At 44.6% G+C, this 27,850-nt stretch overlaps 1 protein-coding gene across 5 annotated transcripts in view; it reads left to right on the top strand.

Annotated features, from left to right (window-relative positions):
* Positions 1 to 27,850, top strand: part of LOC137422104 (uncharacterized) — a 235,562-nt gene that overhangs the window by 190,246 nt on the left and 17,466 nt on the right. For all 5 annotated transcript variants that reach the window (XM_078772898.1, XM_078772899.1, XM_068108855.2 and 2 more), the window contains 3 exons: positions 1,305 to 1,385; positions 18,577 to 18,698; positions 19,959 to 23,028. In XM_078772898.1, coding sequence (XP_078629024.1) covers positions 1,305 to 1,385; positions 18,577 to 18,698; positions 19,959 to 23,028 — 3,273 coding nt within the window. The remainder of the gene's footprint in view (positions 1 to 1,304; positions 1,386 to 18,576; positions 18,699 to 19,958; positions 23,029 to 27,850) is intronic.

Below are 27,850 nucleotides of genomic sequence, written 5' to 3'. Positions count from 1 at the left end.
GAAGCAGAGCAGCAGACATTTGCAGGGAAGTTTGTCATAACCAAGTCGAGAAGAGAAGATGCTCCGTTGACTGAGATCCGGGTCGGGAAAGTGACATTGTGTCAGTCCAAGTTGGTCGCAGAAGTCCTTTGCTGAGGAGCCATGGCTGGTGAGAGAGGTACCCACACCCTGCCAGCTGGCATGATGACAGTTGAAATCACCACATGTGAGGAAGAGAGAGTTGGGATGTGTGGCTAGATGTTGGTCTATATTATGAGACAGCGAGATGAAGATGGAGTCATCACTGTTTGGTGGACGGTACAACACACATATGAACAAAAGGTGGGAGCGAAGGGAAAGCCGTAGCCAGAGGTACTCCTGTGGGGTGAGGTGGAGAGAGGGCAGTGCAGGGAGAGTGAGGAAGATAATTTTTGATAAAGATAGCAACCCCACCACCAGGACGAGGCTCAGGTCTATCATACCGGAGGAGGGAGTAACCAGGGAGAGATATTAAGGAATCAGAGACATCTTGAAGGAGGAAAGTTTCTGTTAAGCAGATTAAGTCTGGTTTGTCAGAAGCAACCTGTATGGAGAGATCAGTCAGGTTTGAGCGAAGATCCCAGATGTTTGAGGTCCATACCGTTAATGAAGAGGAAGGGGGAGCATCGGACACAGGGGAGGGGAGAGGAGGGGTAGGGTAGGAAGAGGAGGAGGTAGGGAGAGCTGTTGATGGTGTGTCAGAGATTTCAGGAGAGCTTGGAGAAAGGGAAGGATGAGGAGGACAAAAGGTTTGATAGTGATTGGGTGAGGGACAGTGAGTGAGGTTTGGACTCTCCTCGACAATTCTTTCCCTTTTTTGGACTATGCTCGCCATTTCTTGCTCTCTCTGTTGCAGCCATTCTGTCTTTAAATCCAAACAAACACCTTGCAATGCCTTATGCATGTTCGTAGTGAGGATATTGAGCTGGCATCCAAGAGGTGGTGGATTCAAATACAGTTGAAGGGAGCAGGAATTGAAGGCTTTTGGAAGCAAAGCTAGTTTTGGGAGAATTATCATCATGTCACTTTCAGATTTTCAGTAAAAACCCAGTTTGCTCATTCATGACTTTTTTTTTGGAGGTTTAGTTGGTTACTGGTTCTAATCGATATTTGATACCCGTCCATACTGTGGTCGACTCCTAATGGACTCTTCGCAGAATGGGATAGACACTAATATGCTTCCTCTTTGAACAATTTCATGATTACACATTTCAGATGCTCATCATTGTTGTTTTGACATAATTTAGATGTGACTTGTAAATATTTTGTTGTTCTTGTATTGACAGCAACACACTGTACATCATCTGTCAATGTAAAAAGTGAGGAAATGGCAGATTCAACATGTGCATTTGAAGAGACGACAAAAGGTACGGTGTGTATGTGTTTTATATTTATGTTTTGTTGTTATTGTCACATCTGAGGCTCCCGTTAAGACAGAAACCTCAGCACCGAGACCTTTAGTCTCGAAAGATGGACCAAAAAATGTTTTATTTTAATGCGTTCAATTAATTTGTACAACTTTACCATTCCCGAAGGATCGTTAAATTGGGCTGAAATTGATAGCGGCAAAGGCACATGGAAAACAGACACCTCAAACACGTTTTCTTACCTTAAATTTTCTTACCTTTTTTTTGTTATGACTAACTTCCTTGCAAATGTCTGTTGTTCTTCTTCTGCTCCCATCAGTTCATCTGATCATTTGCTTGTAAAAGTGGACATCTCTCTGGCCATTCTCAGAGAGCCTCCTCAGCATCGACCAGTCTGGCATTTCACTCAGGCCGACTGGCAAAGTCTTTAGGCAGCCATCAAGCATCTGGACTGGTCTCCCATCTCGAATGCATCTGACATCAACCAATCCTGGGAATTCTTCCAAAGTAAATTGCTCTCTCTCATGCACAGATATAATCCCATCTCGTCTTCAGTTGTCACGCCCTTCCTCCAGTCCATGGTACACTGCATCTTGTGATGAGGCAGTTGCCCTGAAACAACTTGCCTTTGCCTCTTAGAAGGATAATCCAACTGAAGGAAATCTCAGTTCCTTTCACAAAGCTCAGAACAAGTGTGTGTCTACCCTCAGGAGTGCCAGGAAGCACTATCTCTCTATTCTCAAGACTGAACTCTCAAACTTATCTCCCTCCTCCAAATTCTGGTGGCGTCTGGTCAAATCTGTTTCTGGTGTTTGTTCCCCCTCCATCCCCTCCCTTACCTCCAATGGCTACACAGCTGACACCGCACGTGACAAAGCCGAATGCCTCAACTCTGTGTATGCCTCAAAATCTTGTGTCTCAAACCCATCTCTCTCTGTACCCACCTTACCCAGTTGAACCCAGCTGCTCCTGAACTCTGTGTCCTTCTCTCCTGACAAGGTGGAGACGTTTCTGTCAAACCTCGACTCTGATTCTGCAACTGGACCAGACGGCATCAGCCCACGAGTCCTAAAATCCTGCTGTGCCACTCGATCTCACCCTCTCTCTGTTCTTTTCACCCTGTCTTTTGCACAAGGTCATCTGCCATCAGCTTGGAAATCAGCCAGCATCACTGCTTTACACAAAAAGGTGCAAAAACAGATCCTTGCAACTACAGACCAACCAGCCTGCTCCCAATAATCAGCAAAGTCATGTAATCCATCATTGCTTCTCATATTAAATCCTTCCTCTTCTCCAATGGCTTGATCTCGGATCATCAATTGGGATTCAGACCAGGTCATACTCTGGACATGTTGCTTCTGCTGTTTCAACAATGAATGGAGATCCTCAACACCAAAGAGGAAATCGGAGCTGTCTCCCTTGACATATCTCGTGCCTTAGATATGTGGTGGCACCCCACCCTGCTCACTAAACTCTCCTCCTATGGTGTCCACAGAAACCTCCACACATGGCTTGCGGACTTCCTCTCCAGTCACAGTCAACGTGTGGCCCTGATTGGAATTCTCTCATCTCCCCTTCCTGTTCAGACTGGAGTTCCCCAAGGCAGTGTTCTGGGCCCTGTGCTTTTTCTGATCTTCATTAATGATCTCTTTGACTCTGGAAAATCCTCTCTATCTTTTTGCTGATGACTCCACTCTCTGCTGCTCCATGTCACAACCCTCGGATTGGCAGTCTGCAGCCTCCTCACTATCTGCAGACCTGGACAATATCACAAACTGATCAAACAAGTGGAACATGTCTTTCAATCCTGACAAATCTCACGCTCTCACTGTCTCTCCGAAAGGACCATCTGGAAAACCCTCCCTTATACTTTCTGAAAAATCCTCTTGAAGAAGTTCTGTCAGTCAAGCTTTTGGGTCTCTCTATCTGCCATGATCTTTCCTGGGAAAACCACATTTCCAGGCTGGCCTCCAAAGCCAGTCGCCTACTGGGAACCCTCCGTCGTGCTAAGTCCTTTCTGGGAACTTCTGAGCTCCTCATCACATACAAAGCTTTCATCCACAGCTTGATGGAATACTGTTCCTCCCTCTGGGCTGGTGCTCCTGCCTCACACCTAGCTCGGCTTCACACTGTAGAAACCAATGCTTTCAGAATCATTGGAATCTCCCGTGATGCAGCCTATGCTGATGGCCCATCACTCGCTCACCGCAGGCAGGTTGGTGGTCTTTCTGTCTTCTACAGACTCCTCTCCCTCCTTGCTCCCCCTGCTCTGTCTGGGCTCTGTCCCCAAATATTCCTGCAGGACGCACAAGATCTGCCAGCAACCCTCTTCTGGTTAAACTGCCAAAATCAAGACTCTCTGCTCACCTTCTTCTTTCATTCCTCTTTCCTCCCGCCTCTGGAACAAATTCCCTCACTCTCTTCAATCTCACTCCCTCCAGGTCTTGAAAACAGCTGTTCACCACCATCTCTTATCTTCCCCCATCCAAAACCTTTATCTTTTCTACCCCCTTTAAGACACTCCAAATCCGCCTCTTTCAATCTCCAACTTCTTTCCTGAAATTCCTAGTCGTGTTAATTTGCTTTATACTGTGTACCCCCCACTCCCCTCTGCCATCCTCCCCCAGCCCTCTCCCTCCCACAGATCTACCGACGTCCCTGTTCTCTACTGTTGTTGTGCTTGTGTGCTTCCATCTCTCTCTCCCCTACTTGTCTCCCGCTCCCTTCATTGTATGTTTTTTGTGTCTGTGCATGTTTTCATGTTCAATGTGTTAGCTCAAACATGAGCCTCGATTCTGCATCCAAAAAAAGAGGATTATTTTGTGAAGGGAACAGGGTAAGCAAGACACGATAAACAAAAACGGAACAAACCAAGCAAGTGAAAAGGACACAGAGGTAAATGGGAATATTCATATTTATGTACAACGATTGAGAAATAAACCAATTCCTAATCCACTGGGCCCCACAGCTCACACTCTTGCAACAAGACAATAATGTAGGCTAGACTTCCCTGTTCTCTGATGCGCAGCGTGGACGCCGGACTAATAGCAAACCGCTTTGGAAAACAGGTGCAAGATGAGAGCCAGTGATTAGCTCCCAATATCCCCCCCCCCCTAGTTGTCCTCATGGAGCACCATGACAGGTGCCCAGGAGTAGCCACCTCGGTTCCCCGGAGGTCTCAACCCCCTTCAGATTCTGGAGACACTTGCTTGGATGGCGCCCTGATGTACAAGATACGCCACACAACACCAGACTCCCCGTGGGGCCCGGTCATACCACAACACCCGTGGTTGGACCCCACATCCAAATTCAGCCAGTGCAGCTCCCCAACTGCCCGGCAAACCCCAATCTCCCAAGGGGGCAATCTCCTGGCCCCAATTTCTGCAGCCGAGGGACCAACTCCCTCCAAGACCCGCCCCAAAAATAATTGCTATTGTAAGGGTGATGACGGTGTGTGTTTTTATGTTTTGTTTGTTATTGTAAGGACGGTGACGGTGTGTGTATAGGTTTTATTTTTTGGAATTTTAAGGATAATTGTGGTGTGTGCAAGTGTTTTTTGTTGATATTGTGAAGATGATGACAGTATGTGTACATGGTTTGTTGGCATTGTAAGGATGCTGACTGTGTGTGTGTGTGTGTGTGTGTGTGTGTGTGTGTGTGTGTGTGTGTGTGTGTGTGTGTGTGTGTGTGTGTGTGTGTGTGTGTGTGTGTGTGTGTGTGTGTGTGTGTGTGTGTGTGTGTGTGTGTGTGTGTGTGTGTGTGTGTGTGCGCGTGCGCGTGCGCGTGCGCGCGCGCGCGCTATATAAACATGTCAAGTGCAATATGCAGTACAACATGCCACGTATAATATGTGTATGTAATATCTATATTATAATAGCCGTAGATGATTCTGTCTGTCTGTCTGTCTGTCTATCTGTTGGGTGTCTGTCCGGGGTGTGGCTTACTCGGTTTGCAGAGTAGCTCCACCCATAGCTCCACCCATTCTGGGAGTGGCTATAAACAAATATCCACCATTTTATTAACTCGCATAGCTTTGAGTCCTGTTTTGTAGGCCCGTGGTGTCTTGCTCTCCCCCAGTTTTATTTCAAATCAAATTCGATAAATCATTTCATTTTTCACAGCCGCTAACATAGTTTTAGACTCGGTTGAAAAAAAACGGGAAGAAAATCCGATGAAAGTTGCCGTTTATAGAACGAAATGAATTCTCAAAGGCCTGTAACTTCAAGGCCATTGAGTCTCTCTCACGCCTTTATCTCCAATCTAACTCACCATATGATTTCATTTTTATCGATGGTTTTACTTTTAGACTCGGTGTCAGCAATAATTGAGAACAATCCACACACGCGGGAAAATGCAGAGATATATTTTTTAAAATCGCGTCATGGTGTATCATACACCGCCCAACATGACACCGCCGGCAATGTGTCGATATATATTAAAAATTCGCTTTTGCTTTTCCGTTATGATATATTACTATTTCGTTTGATGATAGTCGTCACAAAAACGTCAACAATGATGCCGACATATATTTCTTCGTTTTTATTTCATTCAACATATTAGCCGGAAGTAAAATATGTTTCAGGAAATTACCGAGAGATATTTCTTCGTTTTTTTTATTAGTTATGTGCGCATACACTTTAAATAGGTTTATTTGAAATCTTTAATTTTCCACAAACATTCCACACACGCGGGAAAATGCAGAGATATATTTTTTAAAATCGCGTCATGGTGTATCATACACCGCCCAACATGACACCGACGGCAATGTGTCGATATCTATTTTAAATTCGATATATCATTTCATTTTTCACAGTCGCTAACATAGTTTTAGACTCGGTTGAAAAAAAACGAGAAGAAAATCCGATGAAAGTTGCCGTTTATAGAACGAAATGAATTCTCAAATGCCTGTAACTTCAAGGCCATTGAGTCTCTCTCACGCCTTTATCTCCAATCTAACTCACCATATGATTTCATTTTTATCGATGGTTTTAGAGTCGGTGTCAGCAATAATTGAGAACATTCCACACACGCGGGAAAATGCAGATATATTTTTTAAAATCGCGTCATGGTGTATCATACACCGCCTAACATGACACCGACGGCAACGTGTCGATACATATTAAAAATTCGATATATCATTTCATTTTTCACAGTCGCTAACATAGTTTTCGACTCGGTTGAAAAAAAACGGGAAGGAAATCCAATGAAAGTTGCCGTTTATAGAACGAAATGAATTCTCAAACGCCTGTAACTTCAACTTCAAGGCCATTGAGTCTCTCTCACGCCTTTATCTCCAATCTAACTCACCATATGATTTCATTTTTATCGATGGTTTTGGACTCGGTGTCAGCAATAATTGAGAACATTCCACACACGCGGGAAAATGCAGAGATATATTTTTAAAAATCGCGTCATGGTGTATCATACACCGCCCAACATGACACCGACGGCAACGTGTCGATATATATTAAAAATTCGCTTTTGCTTTTCCGTTAAGATATATTACTTTTTCGTTTGATGACAGTCGTCACAAAAACGTCAACAATGATGCCGACATATATTTCTTCGTTTTTATTTAATTCAACATTATTAGCCGGAAGTAAAATATGTTTCAGGAAATTACCGAGAGATATTTCTTCGTTTTTTAAAATTAGTTATGTGCGAATACACTTTAAATAGGTTTATTTGAAATCTTTAATTTTCCACAATATAATTTACTTGCCATTTATCATTTGATGATTACGAGACAAATTCCTCTTGAGGATCGTGACAATTCATGCGCTGCGTGGAAACTTCTATTTCCAAAATGAATGAGACGATCGATGAAGAACGCAGACTTGAACAGGATGCAGCAAGAAAACGAATGAGACGGGCGAACGAGTCCATCGACGAACGTCAATGCAAACTTGCGGGGTCACCCGTGGGAATCCCACGGGCATGGATGTGTGTGACATTTCGACATATTGAGTTAGATGCTGCACATTCATTTTTACAAAATGGTTACTGGCAAGTCATCAGATCCAGAAATGGTGTAAAAACCACCGTTTAGAGGCCATTTTTCCCCGCAAAGCGGGGGTTGGCCTTTTCGGGGACCGTGGTAGTTGTTGTTTTTTTGTCCCCTTTTTGAAGCAATGTTTTACGGCCGGATGCCCTTCCTGACGCCAACCCTTTTTGCCGCCTTCAACGACAAACAGGGAATTACCAGTGAACTGGTACTCAATTAGCCGACCTCGGAAGGATGACAGGCTGAGTCAACCCCCCTGGCATTAATTCGGCGATCGACCGAGATTCGAACCCAGGATCCTAAGCCGGCACCCTAGCCGCTAGCCCAACACCAGAAATGGTGTCATGAACACAATTTATTTACGCACAAGCACAAAAGCAAGACGGGCCGATTTCCGATTCCGACGGGCCGACGGGCGAGACGGGCCGATTTCCGATTCCGACGGGCCGATTTGGAGCAAGAAAAAGAACGAGACGGGAGAAAAAGGAGAGAAACGAGACGGGGAAAGCCGATTGGAGAGGCGAGTGAGGCGCGATTGGAGAGGAGTGTGAGGCGCGATTGGAGAGGAGTGTGAGGCACGATTGGAGAGGAGTGTGAGGCGTGATTGGAGAGGAGTGTGAGGCACGATTGGAGAGGAGTGATTGGAGGGGAGTGTGAGGCACGATTGGAGAGGAGTGTGAGGCACGATTGGAGAGGAGTGTGAGGCGCGATTGGAGAGGAGTGTGAGGCGCGATTGGAGAGGAGTGTGAGGCGCGATTGGAGAGGCGTGTGAAGGATTGCAGAGGAGAGGAGTGTGAGGGATTGGAGAGGTGAGGGATTGGAAAGGAGAGGGATGTGAGGGTTTGGAGAGGAGAGGAGTGCTAGGTGGAGAGAGGAGAGTGTCAGGTGGAGACAGGAGAGTGTCAGGTGGAGACAGGAGAGTGTCAGGTGGAGAGGAGTGAGGGGTCACATATTATGTGAAATAACTAAATTCACACCATTTCTGGATCTGATGACTTGCCAGTAACCATTTTGTAAAAATGAATGTGCAGCATATAACTCAATATGTCGAAATGTCACACACATCCATGCCCGTGGGATTCCCACGGGTGACCCCGCTAGTACAGTATAATGTGTCATGCACAATACATGTATGTAATACAGTGCATTCAGAAAGTATTCAGACCGCTTCACTTTTTCCACATTTTGTTATTTTGCAACAACAACAACAATAGCAACATGCATTTTAAGGCCATTTTCCCTGCTAGAGCGGGGGTTGGCCTTGCAGTCCCCGTGACAATCTTCTCCATTTTGCCCTATTTTCTGCATCTCTCCTTGTTAACCCCCTTGCCCGCATTTCTTCTTCCACCATCTTTAGCCAAGTCTTTCTCGGTCTTCCCCGTCCTCTACTTCCTTCTACATTCATTTACATCACTCTTCTCAACCAGTCACTTTCATCCTTTCTCAACACCTGACCAAACCATCTCAACCTTATCCTCTTCACAGCGTCAATCACAGGCTCTATTCCCATCATCTTTCGCAATTCATCATTTGTCTTCGTCTCTCAACGATACTCCGCACATCCACCGAAACATTCGCATTTCCACCCTTTCCAGCCTTCGTTGCTGCTCTACGTTCATTACCCATGTCTCGCTCCCATAAATCATAACACTTCTCACACATGCAGCACACACCTTTCCCTTCAGCTTCAACGACACTCCCCTCCTCATCATCACGCCACTCAGTTCCCGAAACTTCTTCCATGCACATCTCACTCTCACAACCGTTGTCGAGTCTGATCCACCTTCTCCATTCAGCATGTCACCGAGGTAGCAAAATGTTTTTACACCTTCCAGCTTCACGCCGTCTCCAAGATCCAACTCAACATTTCCTCCATCTGCAGCTCCCTCTGTGCACACCTTACATTTGAATGTAGCTGCCACACTGGTTAATGACCCTCTCAGACCACTACATTTTTGATGAACCCACTCAGCGCACATTGTACATTGAATGGAGTTCACTCCGACACCCTTCCTGCACACAGCACATGGCCACTTCCCAGTTCTTTCCACCTCACCACATGCTTTACCACTTACCATCACCTTCGTCTTTCCGATATTCACCTTCAGACCTTTTGTCTCCATACATTCCTTCCACTTGTTCATCTTTTCCTTCAGTCCATCCATACTTTCCGCAATCAACACCAGATCATCTGCATACAACAACTCCCACGGTAAACCCTCCTTTACGTTCTGAGCCAGCACCTCCATCACAGCTACAAATAGTAGTGGACTTAGTACCGTCCCCTGATGCACTCCCACCTTCACCTCAAACTCACCACTGTTCCCATCCTTCGTCCTTACAGCTGTGTGCACTCTTTTGTCCATTGCTATCACTACTCTGATCAACCATTCCTCCACTCCTAACTTCCTCAATGCCCATGTCAATACTTCGCGTGGAACCCTATCAAATGCTTTCTCCAGATAAACAAACCCAAGAAACAACTTCTTCCTCTTCTCCATGTACTTCTCCTGCAACTGCCTCACAATAAAGAGCGCGTCTGTCGTTCCTCTTCCTGGCATAAATCCAAACTGCATTTCATTGATCGTCACCTTCTTCCTTATCCTCCTCTCCAACACCCTTTCCAATACCTTCATTCCATGCTCCAATAATTTTATCGCTCGGTTCCAGCCACACTCCAGAGGGTCACCTTTCCCCTTGTATAGAGGGACGAGGGTACTCAGTTCCCAATCCACTGGAATGTGGCCTTCTTTCACCACCAGATTACAGACCTCTGTCATTCTCTTCACACCCCAACTTCCTGCTGCCTTCAACATATCTCCCACAACTTCCGTCGGCCCTCCTGATTTTCTACTTTTCATTGCTTTTATCGCTTCCTCAACTTCCTTCTCAGTTATCTTCTCTGCCGGTCCTAAAACTGGGTTACTCTCTATGTTGCCATCCCATTCATTCTCTGTATTCAACAGCATTTCCATATATCTTTTCCGTCTTCCTTTAATTCCATCTGGGTCCACAACGATTTGTCCCACTTCATCCTTCAAGCAACTCACCCCCATCACATCACACCTCTCTTTCGCTATCTGCTTTGCAATCCTGAATACCGCTCTCTGACCCTCTTCCGAATCCATGCGTTCTCCGAACATTTTCCTACATGCCTCCTGTGCCTTTGCTACCTCTTTCTTTGCAGCCTTCTTGGTTGCCTTATAACTTTCATGCTCTGCTTTTTCTGCTCCCGTACCCTTCGCCTTCTGCCACTCTTTGAACATCTTCCTCTTCTAGTCAATCCTCTTTCCAACTTCATCATCCCACCACCATGTTTCCGAGTGCCTCGGTGGTCCTTTTGTCCATCCACATACCTCACCAATGGCTCCCAACACATTGACATCCAACCACTTTCAAGCTCAACCACATCATCCTCTACCCTACTCAGCCTCTCTTGTAATGCCTCCCTTACTGTCACCTCTTTCAACCTCCACACCTTCATTCTCGGTTGGTACTTCACCCGCCGAGCTCTCCTCGCACCTTTCACCCTTATGTCGCAGACAACCAAGTGGTGCTGTGAAACAGCCTCCTCCCCCAGGATCACCTTTGTGTCCCGGAGGTGCCCCCTATCTCGCCTACACACCATCAGGTAGTTCAACGGTTGTCGTCGACCCACCTGACGTGTATGGAACAAGCTTATTATCCTCTTTCTGGAACTGAGTATTACAAATCAACAAATCAGCTCCATCAGCAAACTCCAAAATCCTTTCACCTTCTCCATTTCTCACACCATATCCGTAACCCCCATGAACTCCCTCAAAACCGTCCATACTCCTTCCCACATGTACATTTAGGTCTCCTCCTACCACAACAACTTCCTCATCTTTCGCGTTTTCCATCAGCTTCTTTATCGCACACCAGAACTTGTCCTTCTCTACATCGCTCCGACCAACCTGCGGAGCATATCCCGAGATGACGTTCACCAAGAGCTTTCCATGGTGCAGCCTTATGCTGAAATCGTTTAAATTCTTTTTTTCCCTCATCAATCTACACAATACCCCATAATGACAAAGAGAAAACAGGATTTTAGAAAGTTTTGCAAATTTATTAAAAAGAAAATACTGAAATGTCACATTGACATAAGTATTCAGACCCTTAACTCAGTACTTAGTTGAAGCACCTTTGGCAGCGATTACAGCCTCGAGTCTTCTTGGGTATGACGCGACAAGCTTTGCACACCTGGATTTGGGGATTTTCTGCCATTCTTCTCTGCAGATCCTCTCAAGCTCTGTCAGGTTGGATGGGGACCGTCGGTGGACAGCCATTTTCAGGTCTCTCCAGAGATGTTCGATTGGGTTCAAGTCAGGGCTCTGGCTGGGCCACTCATTGACCTTCACAGAGTTGTCCCTAAGCCACTCCTGCATTTTCTTGGCTGTGTGCTTAGGGTCATTGTCTTGTTGGAAGGTGAACCTTCGGCCCAGTCTGAGGTCCTGAGTGCTCTGTTTCAGGTTTTCATTAAGGACATCTCTGTACTTTGCTCCGTTCATTGTTCCCTCAACCCTGACCAGTCCCCCAGTCCCTGCTGCTGAAAAACACCCCCACAGCATGATGCTGCCACCAACATGCTTCACCGTTGGGATGGTATTGGGCAGGTGTTGAGCGGTGCCTGGTTTCCTCCAGACATGACGCTTAGAATTGAGGCCAACCAGTTCAATCTTGGTTTCATCAGACCACAGAATCTTGTTTCTCACAGTCTGAGAGTCCTTTAGGTGCTTTTTTGCAAACTCCAAGCGGGCTTTCATGTGTCTTTCACTGAGGAGAGGCCTCCGTCTGGCCACTCTGCCATAAAGGCCAGATCGGTGGAGTGTTGCAGTGATGGTTGTCCTTCTGGAAGTTTCTCCCATCTCCACACAGGATCTCTGGAGCTCAGCCAGAGTGACCATCGGGTTCTTGGTCACCTCTCTTACCAAGGCCCTTCTCCCCCAACTGCTGTTTGGCCGGGCGGCCAGCTCTAGGAAGAGTCCTGGTTGTTCCAAACTTCTTCCATTTAAGAATTATGGAGGCCACTGTGCTCTTTGGAACCTTCAAAGCAGCAGAAATTTTTTCGTGGGCTTCCCTATATCTGTGCCTCGACACAATCCTGTCTCTGAGCTCTGCAGGCAGTTCCTTCGACCTCATGGCTTGGTTTTTGCTCTGATATGCATTGTCAGCTGTGAGACCTTATATAGACAGGTGTGTGCCTTTCCAAATCATGTCCAATCAATTGAATTTACCACAGGTGGCCTCCAATCAAGGTGTAGCAACATCTCAAAGATTATCAAGAGAAATGGGAGGCACCTGAGCTAAATTTCAAGTGTCATAGCAAAGGGTATGAATACTTATGTCAATGTGCTATTTCAGTTTTTTCTTTTTAATAAATTTGCAAAACTGTCTAAAATCCTGTTTTCTCTTTGTCATTATGGAGTATCGAGTGCAGATTGATGAGGGAAAAAAATGAATTTAAACGGTTTCAGCATAAGGCTGCAATATAACAAAGTGTGAAAAAAGTGAAGGGGTCTGAATACTTTCTGAATGCACTGTATTCAGTAGAATATGTCAAGTATGATGTGTGCATATATCTATATTATATTTTCCGTTGGTGATTATGTGAGTCTGTCCGGGGGTGTGGCTATACCCTGTCTGGGAGGGGCTTCAAAAACAAATATCCACCATTTTGTTTACTCGCATAGCTTTGAGGCCTATTTTGTTAGGCCTGTGGTGTCTTGCTCTTTCAGTTTTATTTCTACTCTAATTTGATATCTCATTTCATTTTTCACGGTCGCTGACATGGTTTTAGACTCGGTTGAAAAAACCGGGAAGAAAATTCAATGAAAGTTACCGTTTATAGAACAAAATGCATTTTCGAAGGCCTGTAACAAAAAGTTCATTCAAGCTCCTTTGCGGCTTTATCTCGACTGTAATTCACCATCACAGTCGCTGGGATGGTTCAAGTCTCAGTTTCAGCTGCAGTTGAGAAAATCGGCGAAATGTATTCCAACAGCCGTTTTGAATGTGTCGACTGGTTGGATGAAATGTGGGCACAGGGAAGGAGAGAGGGGAATGAGAGAAGGAAAGAAGAGAGAGGAAGGAGAGAGGAAAAGGAGAGAGGAAAAGGAGAGGAAAAGGGGAGAGGAAAAGGACAGAGGAAAAGGACAGAGGAAAAGGAGAGAGGAAAAGGAGAGAGGAAAAGGAGAGAGGAAAAGGAGAGAGGAAAAGGAGAGAGGAAAAGGAGAGAGGAAAAGGAGAGAGGACGTTCCCAAGACTTCGTTATTTATATTGTTATGAATTTTGTGTTCGGGGCATATAGAGATTTAGGTAGATCTGCATAGGTGGGTGTCCGGCTGTCGTGATAGGGAACCTCACCTGTAATAAGTTCTGCCTAGCCCGAATGTCAGAGTAAGCTGCGTATCTGTGTCACCTCCACGAGGGGGTGGGGCTTCGTAACTTTCATTCGGGAAAAAGGATAAGATTCCATTGTGTGTCTTTCCTTCTGTGGTCATCCCTGTGTCTTTTATGGCAACACATATAGACACGTAGATTAGGAATCCATTCCCATTGGCACACACATTAATTAATCCCCCTCCGCCACAATAACCATAAAACCCACCGGAAGCCAGTTCGGAGCACTGCCGATGGGATACCACCAGTTACATCACCACAAAGCAACACTCATTGCTCAGGCAGGCTGAGGCCACGCCCACCTTGTGAAGGACTATTTGGAAGGGAGGGTCGATGACGTCAGAGGAGAAGCCACACCACGAACCGTGAGCTGACATTTTGCCCTTCTCGTGCTGGATCCCGTAGCGAGCGGTTGCATTTTGGCTTTATCAGCGTTGACGTCCCCATTTGTTCTCTCTTGTTCTGGACGCAATATCAAATGGTCGGAGACTGACATTTGCTCCCTCTCTTCTGGTTCTGGTTCCTCTCGTGGTTGGACTGCCTCTAAGCTCTGGAGCCTGCCTGCAAGTGAGTGTGGACGATCGGCGTTCTGGTCCTTGGCGCAGGTGGTTGCGTGCCGGCCTCGTCTCCTCGTCCCCATGTTCGTTTGGCATCGGGGATTGAAGCAGCCGACGGGAGAGGCAGAGCGTGGACGAGTGTGCGAGCGAGGCTTGCTGCTGGAGCTTGGCGAGCAAGGCGCTCGGTGAGGCCTGACGGCGCGCGAACAAGGGCGCATCGAGGCCTGCTTCCCACCAACATCGCAGCCGCGGTGGGCTTGTGCGCTTGGTATTTTAGGGATGATTATGGTGTTTGTGTGTGTGTGTTTCTTGCTGCTGTATTTTAAGTACTAGCAACGGTACCCGCCCGTCAATTGGGAAGCCCAAATGAAAAGGTAAAATGTCAGAAATTGAAGGATTTTAAACGATTCATATAAACATCCGTTAAATCATATCACATGCAAATCATCAAAATCTAAACAGTACATGTACGATCATGTACCACGTACGTCTCGCGTCTCGCTTGCTATCATGTTGTCCCGATAATGATCCTTCCGCAGGTTCACCTACGGAAACCTTGTTACGACTTTTACTTCCTCTCGACAGTCAAGTTCGTTCATCTTTTCGGTGCACCGGCACGAGCCGAGAACGGCCCGTGCAGGGCTGATCCGAGGATCTCATCAAACCCTCCGATCGGTAGTAGCGACAGGCGGCGTGTACAAAGGGCAGGGACTTAATCAACGCGAGCTGATGACTCGCGCTTACTGGGAATTCCTCATTCGTGGGACACTGTCTCAAGCCCCAGTCCCCATCACGGATGGGGCTCAGCGGTTTACCCGAGCCTGACGGCGAAAGGCCAGGTACACACTGGCCCGTCCAGTGTAGCGCGCGTGCGGCCCCGGACATCGAAGGGCATTAAACGTTCATGAAACATTAAACGTTCATTAAAGGATTACGAAACGAAAAACATTACGAAATGACGTTCTCACCGTCACGTCAAACTCTACCGTGAACACATACATCGTCACAATGAGAACATCGTCACAATGAACGTTATGCGAACGCGAATGTTATGCGTGAGTCCAAACCTGAGAATGCTGGAGACCAAAGCTGAAATTGGGAAAACTAAATGGCCTATTTTACTCACAGGGTTCCCAGGATTACCCACCCAAAATATCTTTGCGATCGGTTCAGCAGTTTTTACGCTACCTTAGAACAGACAGACGGACATTTGGTGAATTATAGTAAGATGGTGATGGTGTATGTATTTTTTTTTTTTTTTTGATGCTGTTTTTTAAGGATGGTTTGTGTGTGTGTGTTTTTCTTGATGTTTTGTAAGGATGTTGATTGTATGTTTTTGTTGGTATTTTAAGGATAATTATGGAGTTTGTGTGTGTTTTTCTTGCTACTGTATTTTAAGGATTGTGATGGTGTATGTGTGTGTTTTCTTGGTGCTGTACTGTAAGGATTGTGTGTGTGTGTGTGTGTGTGTGTGTGTGTGTGTGTGTGTGTGTGTGTGTGTGTGTGTGTGTGTGTGTGTGTGTGTGTGTGTGTGTGTGTGTGTGTGTGTGTGTGTGTGTGTGTGTGTGTGTGTGTGTGTGTGTGTGTGTGTGTGTGTGTGTGTGTGTGTGTGTGTGTGTGTGTGTGTTGGTATTTTAATGATGATGTCAGAAGCATAATGTTACACTGGTGACAACCCATCAACAACACCTTTCATTGCTGCAACCTCAGCAGTTGTTGCAGGAGTGGTTTTTGCAAGAAGACATTTCATCATGTCAGCAGAAACAGCAGAAACAAACATCCACTTCCTCCCTTGATATCCACTTCTTCGGCAAGAACCAAAAAAAAAGGATGACCTAATGTGATGTGAAGCGGTCCCAGCAATGTGACTCCACCAGCATCTCCTCTGCTTGACCCGTTTCCTCTCTCTCTGTTGACGTCCTTCGGCTCTCGGTCATCGTCTTTTATGCCGAGAATATCGGACGCGCATATTGCCTTTTGAGGTCCAATCACGTGGGTGCCTTTGCCTCCATTGACACAATGCGTCCTTGTGCGGTTCCACTCACCTGGTCAGATCCCTTCTTTGCTGCGCAGCTGTGCTATTGGCCAACAACAGACAAAATCTGATCCATTGTGATTTTTCTATTTGCATGCCGTTTTTATTATAATATTGACCTAGTTCACATTTGTCTATTCTTTACTTGACTAGCATTGCAAATGTCAAACGATTCGATAACAAAACAATAATAATCGTGCAAGTACTAAATTATATGTCTGATAATAATACCAAGACCAGAAGTCAAACCGGCGTAGCCAGACTTGTAAAATATTATAAACCACAAACACATATGATTAGCTTTTCAAACAGTCGCTAGTGCTGTTTATAACATTAAACAAATAAATTTGGAGGAATCCCAACATCCATTAGGTAAGTTTTACTTACAGAACTGAGCAAAGATCTATTGTAATCTATTTACCCCACAAGGGTTGAAGGTGTGCTGATTGACCAAGCAGCTAGCTAGCACTTGCCAAGCCAGCCATTCCTTAACGGTTTTGAATGGAGTGCTTGCTTGAATGCTTAAACCACTTTGCGATCTCTCCACAAGAAACTTGGTAAATTAATACACACCCAATGTTGTTGAGACCCGACCATAGAGAGACTGTAATCTATATACCCCAAAGATGAATGTCCTTTCCTGCCGCTCTCGAAGTGAGCGGGTGTTTACGCCGTAGTGACATCATATACGTAATGACGTAGCATGATGGCCGGACACAAAACTGCCGTTACTTTAATATATATATATATATATATATATATATATATATATATATATGATATATATTTAACCTCCAGTAACGTTGAAGTCACAACAAAGGGATTAGTGTTCCGATTCGATTTACTATAATAATAACGTTACGTTATTATTACGAAAATTATATTATATTGAAAAAACCGAGGTGAATTCCTTACTTCCGCTTTTACACCGCTTCAATCCATCAACTTTCCATTCATGACATTGGGATTAAAGTGTTATGGTTATAGTTACTATGTCATTATTACTACGAAAACGATACCACTGTATTAAGAAACCTGGGCTTAATTTGTCCGAAGCGGCAGGTGAGTCATAATGCGGAAGGCCTATACGTATCGTATTGTTGGAAGAGACGTAACGCCGATGCTTTCGATATTTGATGGTCATTTCAACAATCGGTTTGTTTGTGTTTCACACTGAATGAAAACCGTAAAGGTAGAGCATGGCGATTGTGATATATGACAGGTTCAACAATATTTTCGGCATGAACGGCATATAAATCAAAATGGCGTGCTTGAAGAGTCAGCCGCAGCACCGCCGTAATGACATCAGACGTAATCACATCACCGTCATGTGACCAGGTCCTCAGCTCTGATTGGTATACATTTGAGGGGACATACATACATACATACATACATACATACATACATACATACATACATACAGACGGACAATCACTGTTCTAGACGGCTCTGCCTGATGGGCTACGCCCTAAAAAAATAGAAAGCATCTCAAAATGCAAAGTCTGTCTGCATCTGCTTTGTACTCAAACTAAACTTGACCAAAACGACAGTTTTTTTTTTTAATGTTCAATTTATTAATTTGTGTTCTCCATATTGTCATGATAAATGTTTGTTGAATATTTGATGACAAAAGCTCAAATGGTAAAAATCCTGCAAGAGGTGGGCCTGTGTGTGCCCAGATAGGGGCGATTAAGCGATAAGTGCCCAGATAGGCACTTAACACACAAAGGGATTGCAAATCCACGTCTCTCGCTGCACGTGCGGACGGGCTGATAAATCCTCAACCATTCCATTATCTGCAGTAAACTTCAAGTAATATTGAGAAATTCTCATTTTCGTATCAATACACTTGTTTTCAAATGTCTGTTATGCATGTGGTTTACAAACAGGTTAAAACGATGTGAAAATGTCAATTTTGGCACAATATATATTGTAGTTTCGGACATTCCCTTTATATGAGAAAGCCCTCTCTATTAGTTTTAACCCTTTATTTTGAAGTACTCATGTAGGTTTTGGTTATCCTTATCCTTGGTGATGATAATGATGACTTCATCGGTCATGTGGTTCGGCCGCCATATTCGTTTTAATTTCTTCATTTGTCATCTGTCCAACAAAATGTATCGTCTAATATCGAGAACATTGTGCGAAAGGTTTCATGTGCATGTGCCTTTGTAGAGGGAGCTCATCTGCTGTTGCTGCCGAAGCTCGACGATCCGTCGATCATGGACGTGTCTACTTCCTTACCTTTGACCGTTGGGCATGGAGGTGACCACAACCTCGGACCTTCATTCACGGAGGTGATTGTTATATTGTATACATTTTAAAGCAGATTTTTACTGCCAGCATGCATCGTGCTGTGAAGGATTTTAGGAAATGCATGTTACTTGTGTCTGCTATGTTTCCCACAAAGGACAATGTTTGCTTCTGTGTCGGCTGATGAGATTGTGATCAGGCCAGACTGGTCTTTTCTCAATACACCATGTTATGTAATGATGTGTGCTGGAGTAGTAAGAGTGTTGATGTTGTCATTATCAGAACCATCCTTTCTCTCTTGTGAATAACTTATAGGATATCACACAGGACATGTTGCTAGGCAAGGCCTGGTGCTGTTTTTGATTTGATTTTACATGAATTATTCATGTGGGTGTAGGAATAGTAATAATTAATTATTGACGACAGCCAGGAAGGTGGTCTTTCTGTCTTCTACAGACTCATCTCCGGCCTTGCTCCCCCTGTTCTGTCTGTGCTCTGTCCCCCAAATATTCCTGCAGGACGCACAAGACCTGCCAGCAACCCTCTTCTGGTGAAACTGCCAAAATCAAGACTCTCTACCCACCTTCACTCTTTCATTCCTCTTTTCTCCCACCTCGAGAACAAACTCCCACACTCTCTTCAATCCCTCTCCTCCCTCCAGGTCTTTAAAACAGTTGTTCACCACCATCTCTTATCTTCCCCCATCCAAAACCTTGATCTTTTCTACCCCCGTTAAAACACCCCAAATCCGCCTCTTTAAATCCCCAACTTCTTTCCTGAAATTCCTAGAAGTGTTCATTTGCTTTATACCGTGTACCCCTCCTTCCTCCCCCAGCCCTCCCCCTTCCACAGATCTACCAACGTCCCTGTTCTCTATTGTTGTTGTGCTTGTGTGCTTCCTCTCTCCCCCTCTTGTCTCCCACTCCCTTCATTGTATGTTTTGCGTGTCTGTGCATGTTTTCATGTTCAATGTGCTCGCTCTTAGACGAGGCTCAATTCTGTATTTAAAAAAAAAAAATGGAAATGGAAAAGATTTATGCTGTTTTGTGGAAGTACAGAATTTAAAGGGGTATGAAATTATATCAACGTTCATAGTAAAAAGGACTTTTGCATAAGGTTGACGATAATTACTAAGCATAAAGTTACTTTGATGTTGAAAGTATTTGTATATAAAATCTTTCACAATGACAATTGACAAAATATGCTTTCTGTGGAATTGCAAACTTGTATAATCATTGCTTCCCTCATTCTGCCATGGCATCCACCACTTGTCTTTCTCTCTGCCTTCCACTCTTTCCCAAAAGCCAGCGGGAATTGAAATATCCTATGAGGAATCTCCGAAAGAGCAGATGGAAAAATCTTCAGCCAAGCAGTTTTCGTTGTCTTCCACATCATGGATGAAGCCAGAGGGTTTGGAATCCTGTACGACCACTGCCTTCTCTCTCTTGGAGCACCAGGAGCAGCAACATCCTGCTCCCCCATCGCAACAGCTACAAATAAAAGATCAAAAATTGCATTTGCCCTCTTTGGAGGTGCAGATGCAACCAATTTCCTCAGCATCTCAACAACAGCAGCAGCATGAGGTTACGCAGGTGACGACCCATCTGCAACAACCAGACGCTTCACTGCTGCAAACTCAGCAGTTGTTGCAGGAGCAGTTTTTGCAACAAAACATTTCATCATTTCAACCTCAACAGCAGAAACAACATCCACTTCCTCCCTTGTCAACTCGGCAAGAACATCAATTGCAGCATATATCTGTGTTGCAGACTGAACATCAGCAACTACAACAGCCAGATACAAATTTATTGCAACCTCAACAGAATGTCCAGCAGGAGGAATTTATCCAATTACCACCTCATAATTTACAACAGCATGATTCGCAGTTACAGAATTTGCAGCAGCAAGACGTGGTACAGTTACATTCTCAGCAGCAGCACATACAACGGCAGGACATAACATCGATGCAGTCTCAGCATTTGCAGCAGCATGACATAGATAAATTACAATCTCAACAGAAACAAAATCTGACTCAATTACAATCACAACATTTGCAGCAAAAGGACATGGTGCCAATACAATCTCAGCAGCAACATGTTCAGCAGGATGTTGCATCATTGCAATCACGACAGCAGCAAAACGTAACACCGTTGCAGTCTGAGCAGGATCTCGTACAGCTTTTACAAAGTCAGCCTTTGCATGTGCAACACCATGAAGTGCAACTGTCTCAAACTGAGCTGCAACAACCACAGATGCACCAATTAGAGCCATCACTTTGCTTGTCACAACAGCAGGGACAGTTACATTGTCAACAAGTTGAGCAGCAACGTCAGCCAATAGTTGAGCAGCAGCAAAATCACTATCTCCACGCGCAAATGATGCGAGCTCCACAACAGCTTCAATTTAAACAGCAAGAGAATCGGTCTTCACAAACAAAGCAGTGTATTTTATCACAAATGCATCCACCTGATAATCATTCACATCAGTGGGAGCAACAGCAGCCAGTGCAACCGTTTGGTGGTTCTGGATTTTTGTTGCGCATGCAACATCCTAATACTGGCAATGAGATGTCTTCTACAAACCAATTACAAGCTACAACAGAAATTCCGTTTCCTGGCAACCATAATCCTTCGACGATGCCGCTCCCAGTGCCATCATTGACACTCGATACGGGCACTAACCAGAACGGATGTAGTGGTAACCAGCCATCTTCGATGACTCTTCTGCAAGAGGTGGGCCTGCCGGTGTTTGGGCTGCACACTGCAGAGGATGAAAAGATGGAAGAATGTTGTGGGCAAGAACGTGTAAGTGGAACAGATGTGATGCGGTCTACTCGTGACGGTTCAATCAAGAGTACCCCACAGCAGACGGTTGTTGATGCTCCACAGCCAGGCGGTGATATGTGTGCTGAAGATCTTGAAACTGTTAATATGGTCATTGAGATGCAACAGGCACTTGAGGAAGCTCATTCACAGCAGAGTGATATGGCCACCAGACATGCCCCTGCAACATTCCAGTTGCCAGAAGCGATGAACATGCAGACAAGCATTGGAACAAAGACTATGAATCAAACGCTTAAAGGAAATGCATTCACAATGCTTGTGTCTGATCCTGGACCACCGGTCATCTCAGAGCCAGGAGAACCCTGCGGATCTGAACCTCAGGCCTCATTCTTTCCAAGCGATGCTGATCAAAATGATGAAACACCATTGAAGGTATCTGAGTTGCATTCCCCTTCCAGTAGCATGCATGCAGAGGAAGTGCTTCATATTTTGGGCAATTCACAAAGCCAGTATGACATAATGAGTACTTTACCTCAAAGTGTGCCACCCACTACGACTTGCCTACATACTGCCTCAGAAGTTGTGGTAAGTGCACCAGCAGATGGTCACGTTGAAGATGTGGTAAAGCTACAAACAGTGGATGCTGGGCAGCAACCGATGTTGTTTGACATCTCACAACTGGACCAGTCGACCCTGGGTTCTCTGTCTTTGACGACAAACAGTAACACCAACATCAGATATCCTGCTGTTTTTTCACAATCGAAAACCATTGATGACACTTTTCAAACAATCAAGCAGTTGAAAGTACCAATTCAGTCGCAAAGCAAGAAACCATTGACTTGTCCTCAAATGTTGCATTTCACATCAACTGGGGTTATGCAGACAGAGTCACCTGAGCCTGAAGCTATGCAGTTATCAAACTCTATGAAACTTCCAACAAGTGTGGGGATGATGCAACAATTCACACCCTTTGTTTCTACATTGCAGGCCCCACTTGCTGTTAGTTCTATGGTTGGACGGGCACAAGCAACGGTGGTGTCTTCGGTGACAAAGGCAGCAATGGCAACAAGTTCTGGAACATTTCAGGACACTACAGCTAAGTTGGGAACAGTAGACAGTTTGCCTTCTCAGCAAGCAACACTCCTCTTACCGCCCGGAGCACTTTTGTCGACAGCATCGAGTCTCTCTCCACAAATACAGCTTGCCCCCATATCCTCGCAACCCATATTAAGTGTATTGCCCACACAAGCATTACTGGCTCCCCAAATCGTACACTGTTCACCAAATCCAACCATATCACAGGTTCCTGCTTCTCCAGCCCGGCCAGTTATTATGACTTTGTCCTCTGGGGCCAATGGACAGTGTGTCTCTATGTGTGAAATACCAAGTGCTGTTCCTGGGCCTGTGACAAATGTGATGACTACATCGAGCGGCATCTCTGTTGCCGGTATGGCAGGAGGTTTCATCCAGACTCATCTCATTCAGACTCCTCTTGTAGTCTCAAATCTGCTGTCAGCCTGCCCATACCCAGTCCAAAATGTTCCTTCACAGTCACAACCTGATTTGCTGTTGCTTATCCGACTGAACAATGGTGAGAACAAACTTCACATGCTCTACAGTCATTTGTACCATTCACAAGCATGGCACGTCCTTTACAAATGTATAATACAATGTCACAGTTGAACACACACAGGAAAAAGCCATTTGGCCCATCTTGCCTGCACTAAACATCCCTCAACATTCTTATCTATTCGAACAGTGCTCTAGAACAGTGGTTCTTAAACTGGGGGTGGAGGGCCCTAAGGGGGGTGTGATAAGATTTTAGGGGGGGGGGGGGCACGAGGGGTCTGTCAAATGCTGGCATGAAGGGATTACTATGCAAAAAGTACACACACACACACACGTACACACACACACACACACACACACACACACACACACACACACACACACACACACACACACACACACACACACACACAGATATGTACCTATGTCTATATATATATATATACATATATATATATATATATATATATATATATATATATATATATATATATATATATATATATGTGTATATGTATACAGCAATACCCCGTTTTACGCCATTTCGACCTACGTCAAATCCGACTTTACGCCACTCTTCTAGAGTAAATTTCAGTTCAGCGAACGTTATTATGTGCGACTTTACGTCACTCCTACATCATAATAGGAGGACGTGAAAAAAAATTAATTTTTCCTTTAAAATATATTTAAAATAAATAAAATAGTACATAAAAATTAACAATAAAAGAAGCTAAAAAAACAATTTAAAATACAATAAAAAGCACATTTTAAAAAAAAATGTACGTACAGTATACGTACGTGTCGCTGCTGGTTCTCATTCAAAACAAAGGCGACACCATATGCATTTTGTCCTGTGCTGCGGTCGCGTGCTTGCTTTGCCTTTCGCTGTTATTTTTGTGATTATTCCTTTACTGTGTCTGTGTTAGCCCCGGGTCCTAAGAAGGATAGTGCTAGTTAGTAGACTGTAGAGGAAATGAGCCTGAAAATTCATTTTGAAAATCATTTCATGTTAAAAGCAGGCATCCACTGGAAACAGGTAGGGAATGGGGTGGTGCATCGGGGGAGGGTGGATGCCAGCTGAGATTTTTTTGAAAAGGGTCATTTTTAACCCATTTTTTGCTAAATCAGTATTTCCGAAGTGTTGAAAAAGAGAAGAGATGTTTGTAACAATATCCCATTTATTTGCCCAGCCATTTTACTCTACATGGGGTTTTTATTCATCATTTTGTTGCTGATGATATTGCCTACAAAATGCATCTCAGTATTTTTAAATATATATATATAATTAAGGGGTTACCATGGTTACAGTGGGGGTCAAAGGTCAACCTATGGCAAAAATATATAATTTTCTCACACTTTGTCATAGATAGGCAAAATGCCATATAAAACTAAATTTACTGGTTCTAATTGCTTTTATTTATCAATCCTCACATCGAAGAGCAGTTTTTAGTGAGGGAAGATTGATGTAATACCCCTCTGTGGGCAATTAGTGAAGGGTGAAAATTAACCTTTTCTTCAAAAATACATAGAAATTGTGAAAAAAAACCTCTGTTTTGTATTTACCAGTACATGGAATTGTTACGTGTGATGTTATAGCATACAGTATGCATTGGAAAATGTCTCCAAACCACCATGGTCAAGATTCCTCGTATTGTTTGAGACTTTATTCTGTTTGCCAACAACCTACGGATAACATAGTTTGAACCGGGGCTCCGACTACCTACACATCTTCGTCATCATCCTGTGAATTGGTGCATGATCCCCTACAAGTGCAAGCACGAATGCAGGTCTTTTGTCCTGCACGGAAACAGCCGCATCTTTCTCCACAACCAGATGTGCAAAAGCAGCTCACAAGCTCCTCGCAAGCTTTTGGAAGAGGGCTCAGGGTCATCAAATTGGGAACGAGGTTTCCACTACTATCATTCTTCCATCCACTGGTTGTTGGATCAGGCAGATCTTGCACTGGGCTTAGTGACTCCTTCAAGACAAGGCATTGGTAGTTTGCTCGACGAATATGCATTTCCAGTGCATCCTTGGAGGGGGAAGAGCATCAAGCGAACGCTTTCCTTGAAGGAACATTTCTCGGCGAACTTGATCAATTGCCGTAAGAGGGGTGGTTTTTAGGTACAGTTTGCACACAATCTTCTCAGCGTCTTGGATCAATTGGTCACTGATGTTTTTAGACCCCATCTTCTGGAGGCATGCTGACTCTTCAGTGAACACTTTCAACACAGTCTTCTTCCCTATACCGGCGAACTGGCTGACTGTGTCACAACCTGTTAGTGCATGGAATGCAATAATTGTCTGAATTTGGTCTTCTGGTCGTGAGATCTGATGGATGGGGATGAAGGGACGTTTGGATTTCAATCCTGAACTGAACCACACCTCTGGAGATAGGTGATCTCGCAGGCCCAGTGCCACAACCAGGACATCTGTGTCTCGGCATTGAAGGACACATCTCTGGTAGCCCTGTAGTGTCGCATCCCTGGCATGCAGGATGATCCTGGTGTCCGCCTCTTCATGGTTTGCGTTCATGGAGTTGGTGCTCCTGCCGGTAGAAATCCAACCCTCATCAAATCCTCAAACCCGCCGGCAACAACTAATTCATATGTTGGCTGTAGCTCCTTCTCCGCCATCTCTGTGAGAGATCCGGAAAGAAATGCTGCCAAGTCAGCCTTGTTGGCAGAGAGGCTGAGGAATGAGTTGAAGTTGGAGGGGAGCTTCACGTCCTTTGAACTGATGACACGTCTGATTGGGTGGGTTTTGCCGGCTCTTTTTTTCCCTTGTGCCAGACTTGATGGAGACCTCCTGATACTGATCGAACACAACATCAACCCTGGAGTACATGGGACCAAAGCGGTTTAATACACTGGTACAGAATACATTGCTCAGATCTCCAAAAGTCTCTGATTTCTCAGGCTTGCCAATATTGCTTGTATCAGTGCAGGGCCGTCAATGATCAAGCAGGTTTTTGCTGTACTCTTGGAAAGGTTTTTTGACACTTCTATGTCCTTGGTCAGCATTTCTTGAAGCTGGGACTTGTCGGTAGAATGGAGTTTCCCATTGGTGTCTGCTAGTGCACGTGGGACTGATGAAAGCTCATGCCTCAGGATGTTATTCCGGTCTACATCTCTCCCTCCCTGTGCTGCCACAAACAGTCTTTGGATTAGATTCCTGTCAGCTTTGATCTCTTTCTGTTTGCCAGCTCCACTTGGTTGAATGCTTACTTTGTACATCCTGCTTATTGATGGTGTTTTGTTCCTAGATAATGTAGCATGAAAGTCTGTTGACTTCTCAATAAGGCGAGTGGAGACAAATGTTTCAACTAGGGATGCTCCTGTTTCACCAGCCTTGAGGACTTCTTCTTTGATGGAGTCTCAAACAATACTAGGAATCTTGACCATGGTGGTTTGGAGACATTTTCCAATGCATACTGTATGCTATAACATCACACTTAACAATTCCATGTACCGGTAAATACAAAACAGAGGTTTTTTTTCACAATTTCTATGTATTTTTTAAGAAAAGGTTAATTTTCACCCTTCACTAATTGCCCACAGAGGGGTATTACATCAATCTTCCCTCACTAAAAACTGCTCTTCTATGTGAGGATTGATAAATAAAAGCAATTCGAACCAGTAAATTTAGTTTTATATGGCATTTTGCCTATTAGAAAGTGTGAGAAAATTATATATTTTTGCCATAGGTTGACCTTTGACCCCCACTGTAACCATGGTAACCCCTTAATTATATATATATATTTTAAATACTGAGATGCATTTTGTAGGCAATATCATCAACAACAAAATGATGTATAAAAACCCCATGTGGAGTAAAATGGCTGGGCAAATAAATGGGATATTGTTACAAACATCTCTTCTCTTTTTCAACACTTCGGAAATACTGATTTAGCAAAAAAGGGGTTAAAATGACCCTTTTCGGGAAAATCTCAGCTGGCATCCACCCGTTCCCAATGCACCACCCCATGCCCTAACTCTTCCCACTGGATGCCTGTCTCCAACATGAAATGATTTTCAAATCAATTTCTAAGCCACTTTTTCACTTTCGTTTCCTCTACTAAGTGTTTCCAAGCGTAATGTGGTTACGATGGAAGATAGGTTAAATCTGATTAAAAGGTATGAAAAAGGTGAAAACGTGTCGGTGATAGTGCATGCCTTAGGGCTGCCACGGTCGACAGTATCGACCATCATTCATGATAGGGAACGTATTCTCGCATACGTCACTGAAAAAGTGCCGTCGACTGCTGTCATGAATGTGAAGAGGGGTCAGATTTTCGACGAGATGGAGAGACTCCTTTCATTGTGGATCGAACACCAGACACATGAACGCATACCAACGAGCCAGCTGCTGATACAGGAGAAGGCGAAGTCTTTGTTCCAGGATTTTCTGAAGAAGTACCCGGAGGATAAGGACACAACCTTCGTTGCAAGCTCTGGATGGTTTGCACGCTTTAAACGGCACTTCAGCTTGCACAACGTCAAGATTCAGGGCGAAGCCGCAGCTGCCGACACCGTAGCCGCCGAGGAATTTCCTGCCACATTGAAGAAGGTCATGAAGACGAGGGATTCTTGCCCGAGCAGATCTTCAACGTCGACGAAACGGGCCTTTTTGGAAGAGGATGCCCGACAGATCCTTTATCTTGAAGGAGGAGAAAACCATGCCAGGCTATAAAGCCGCGAAGGAGCGGCTAACGCTAATGCTTGGGGGTAATTGCACCGGCGACTTCAAGCTGAAGCCGCTCTTGGTGTATCATGCGGCGAACCCCCGGGCACTTAAGAACATCCAGAAGGTGTCTCTTCCCATCATTTAAATGAATAATATGA

The sequence above is a fragment of the Myxine glutinosa genome, chromosome 2 (genome assembly GCF_964187855.1).
Source record: "Myxine glutinosa chromosome 2, kmMyxGlut1.1, whole genome shotgun sequence".
Classification (NCBI taxonomy): domain Eukaryota; kingdom Metazoa; phylum Chordata; class Myxini; order Myxiniformes; family Myxinidae; genus Myxine; species Myxine glutinosa.
Note: the sequence above shows the minus strand (reverse complement) of the source record. Positions and strands in the feature narration are given on the sequence as shown.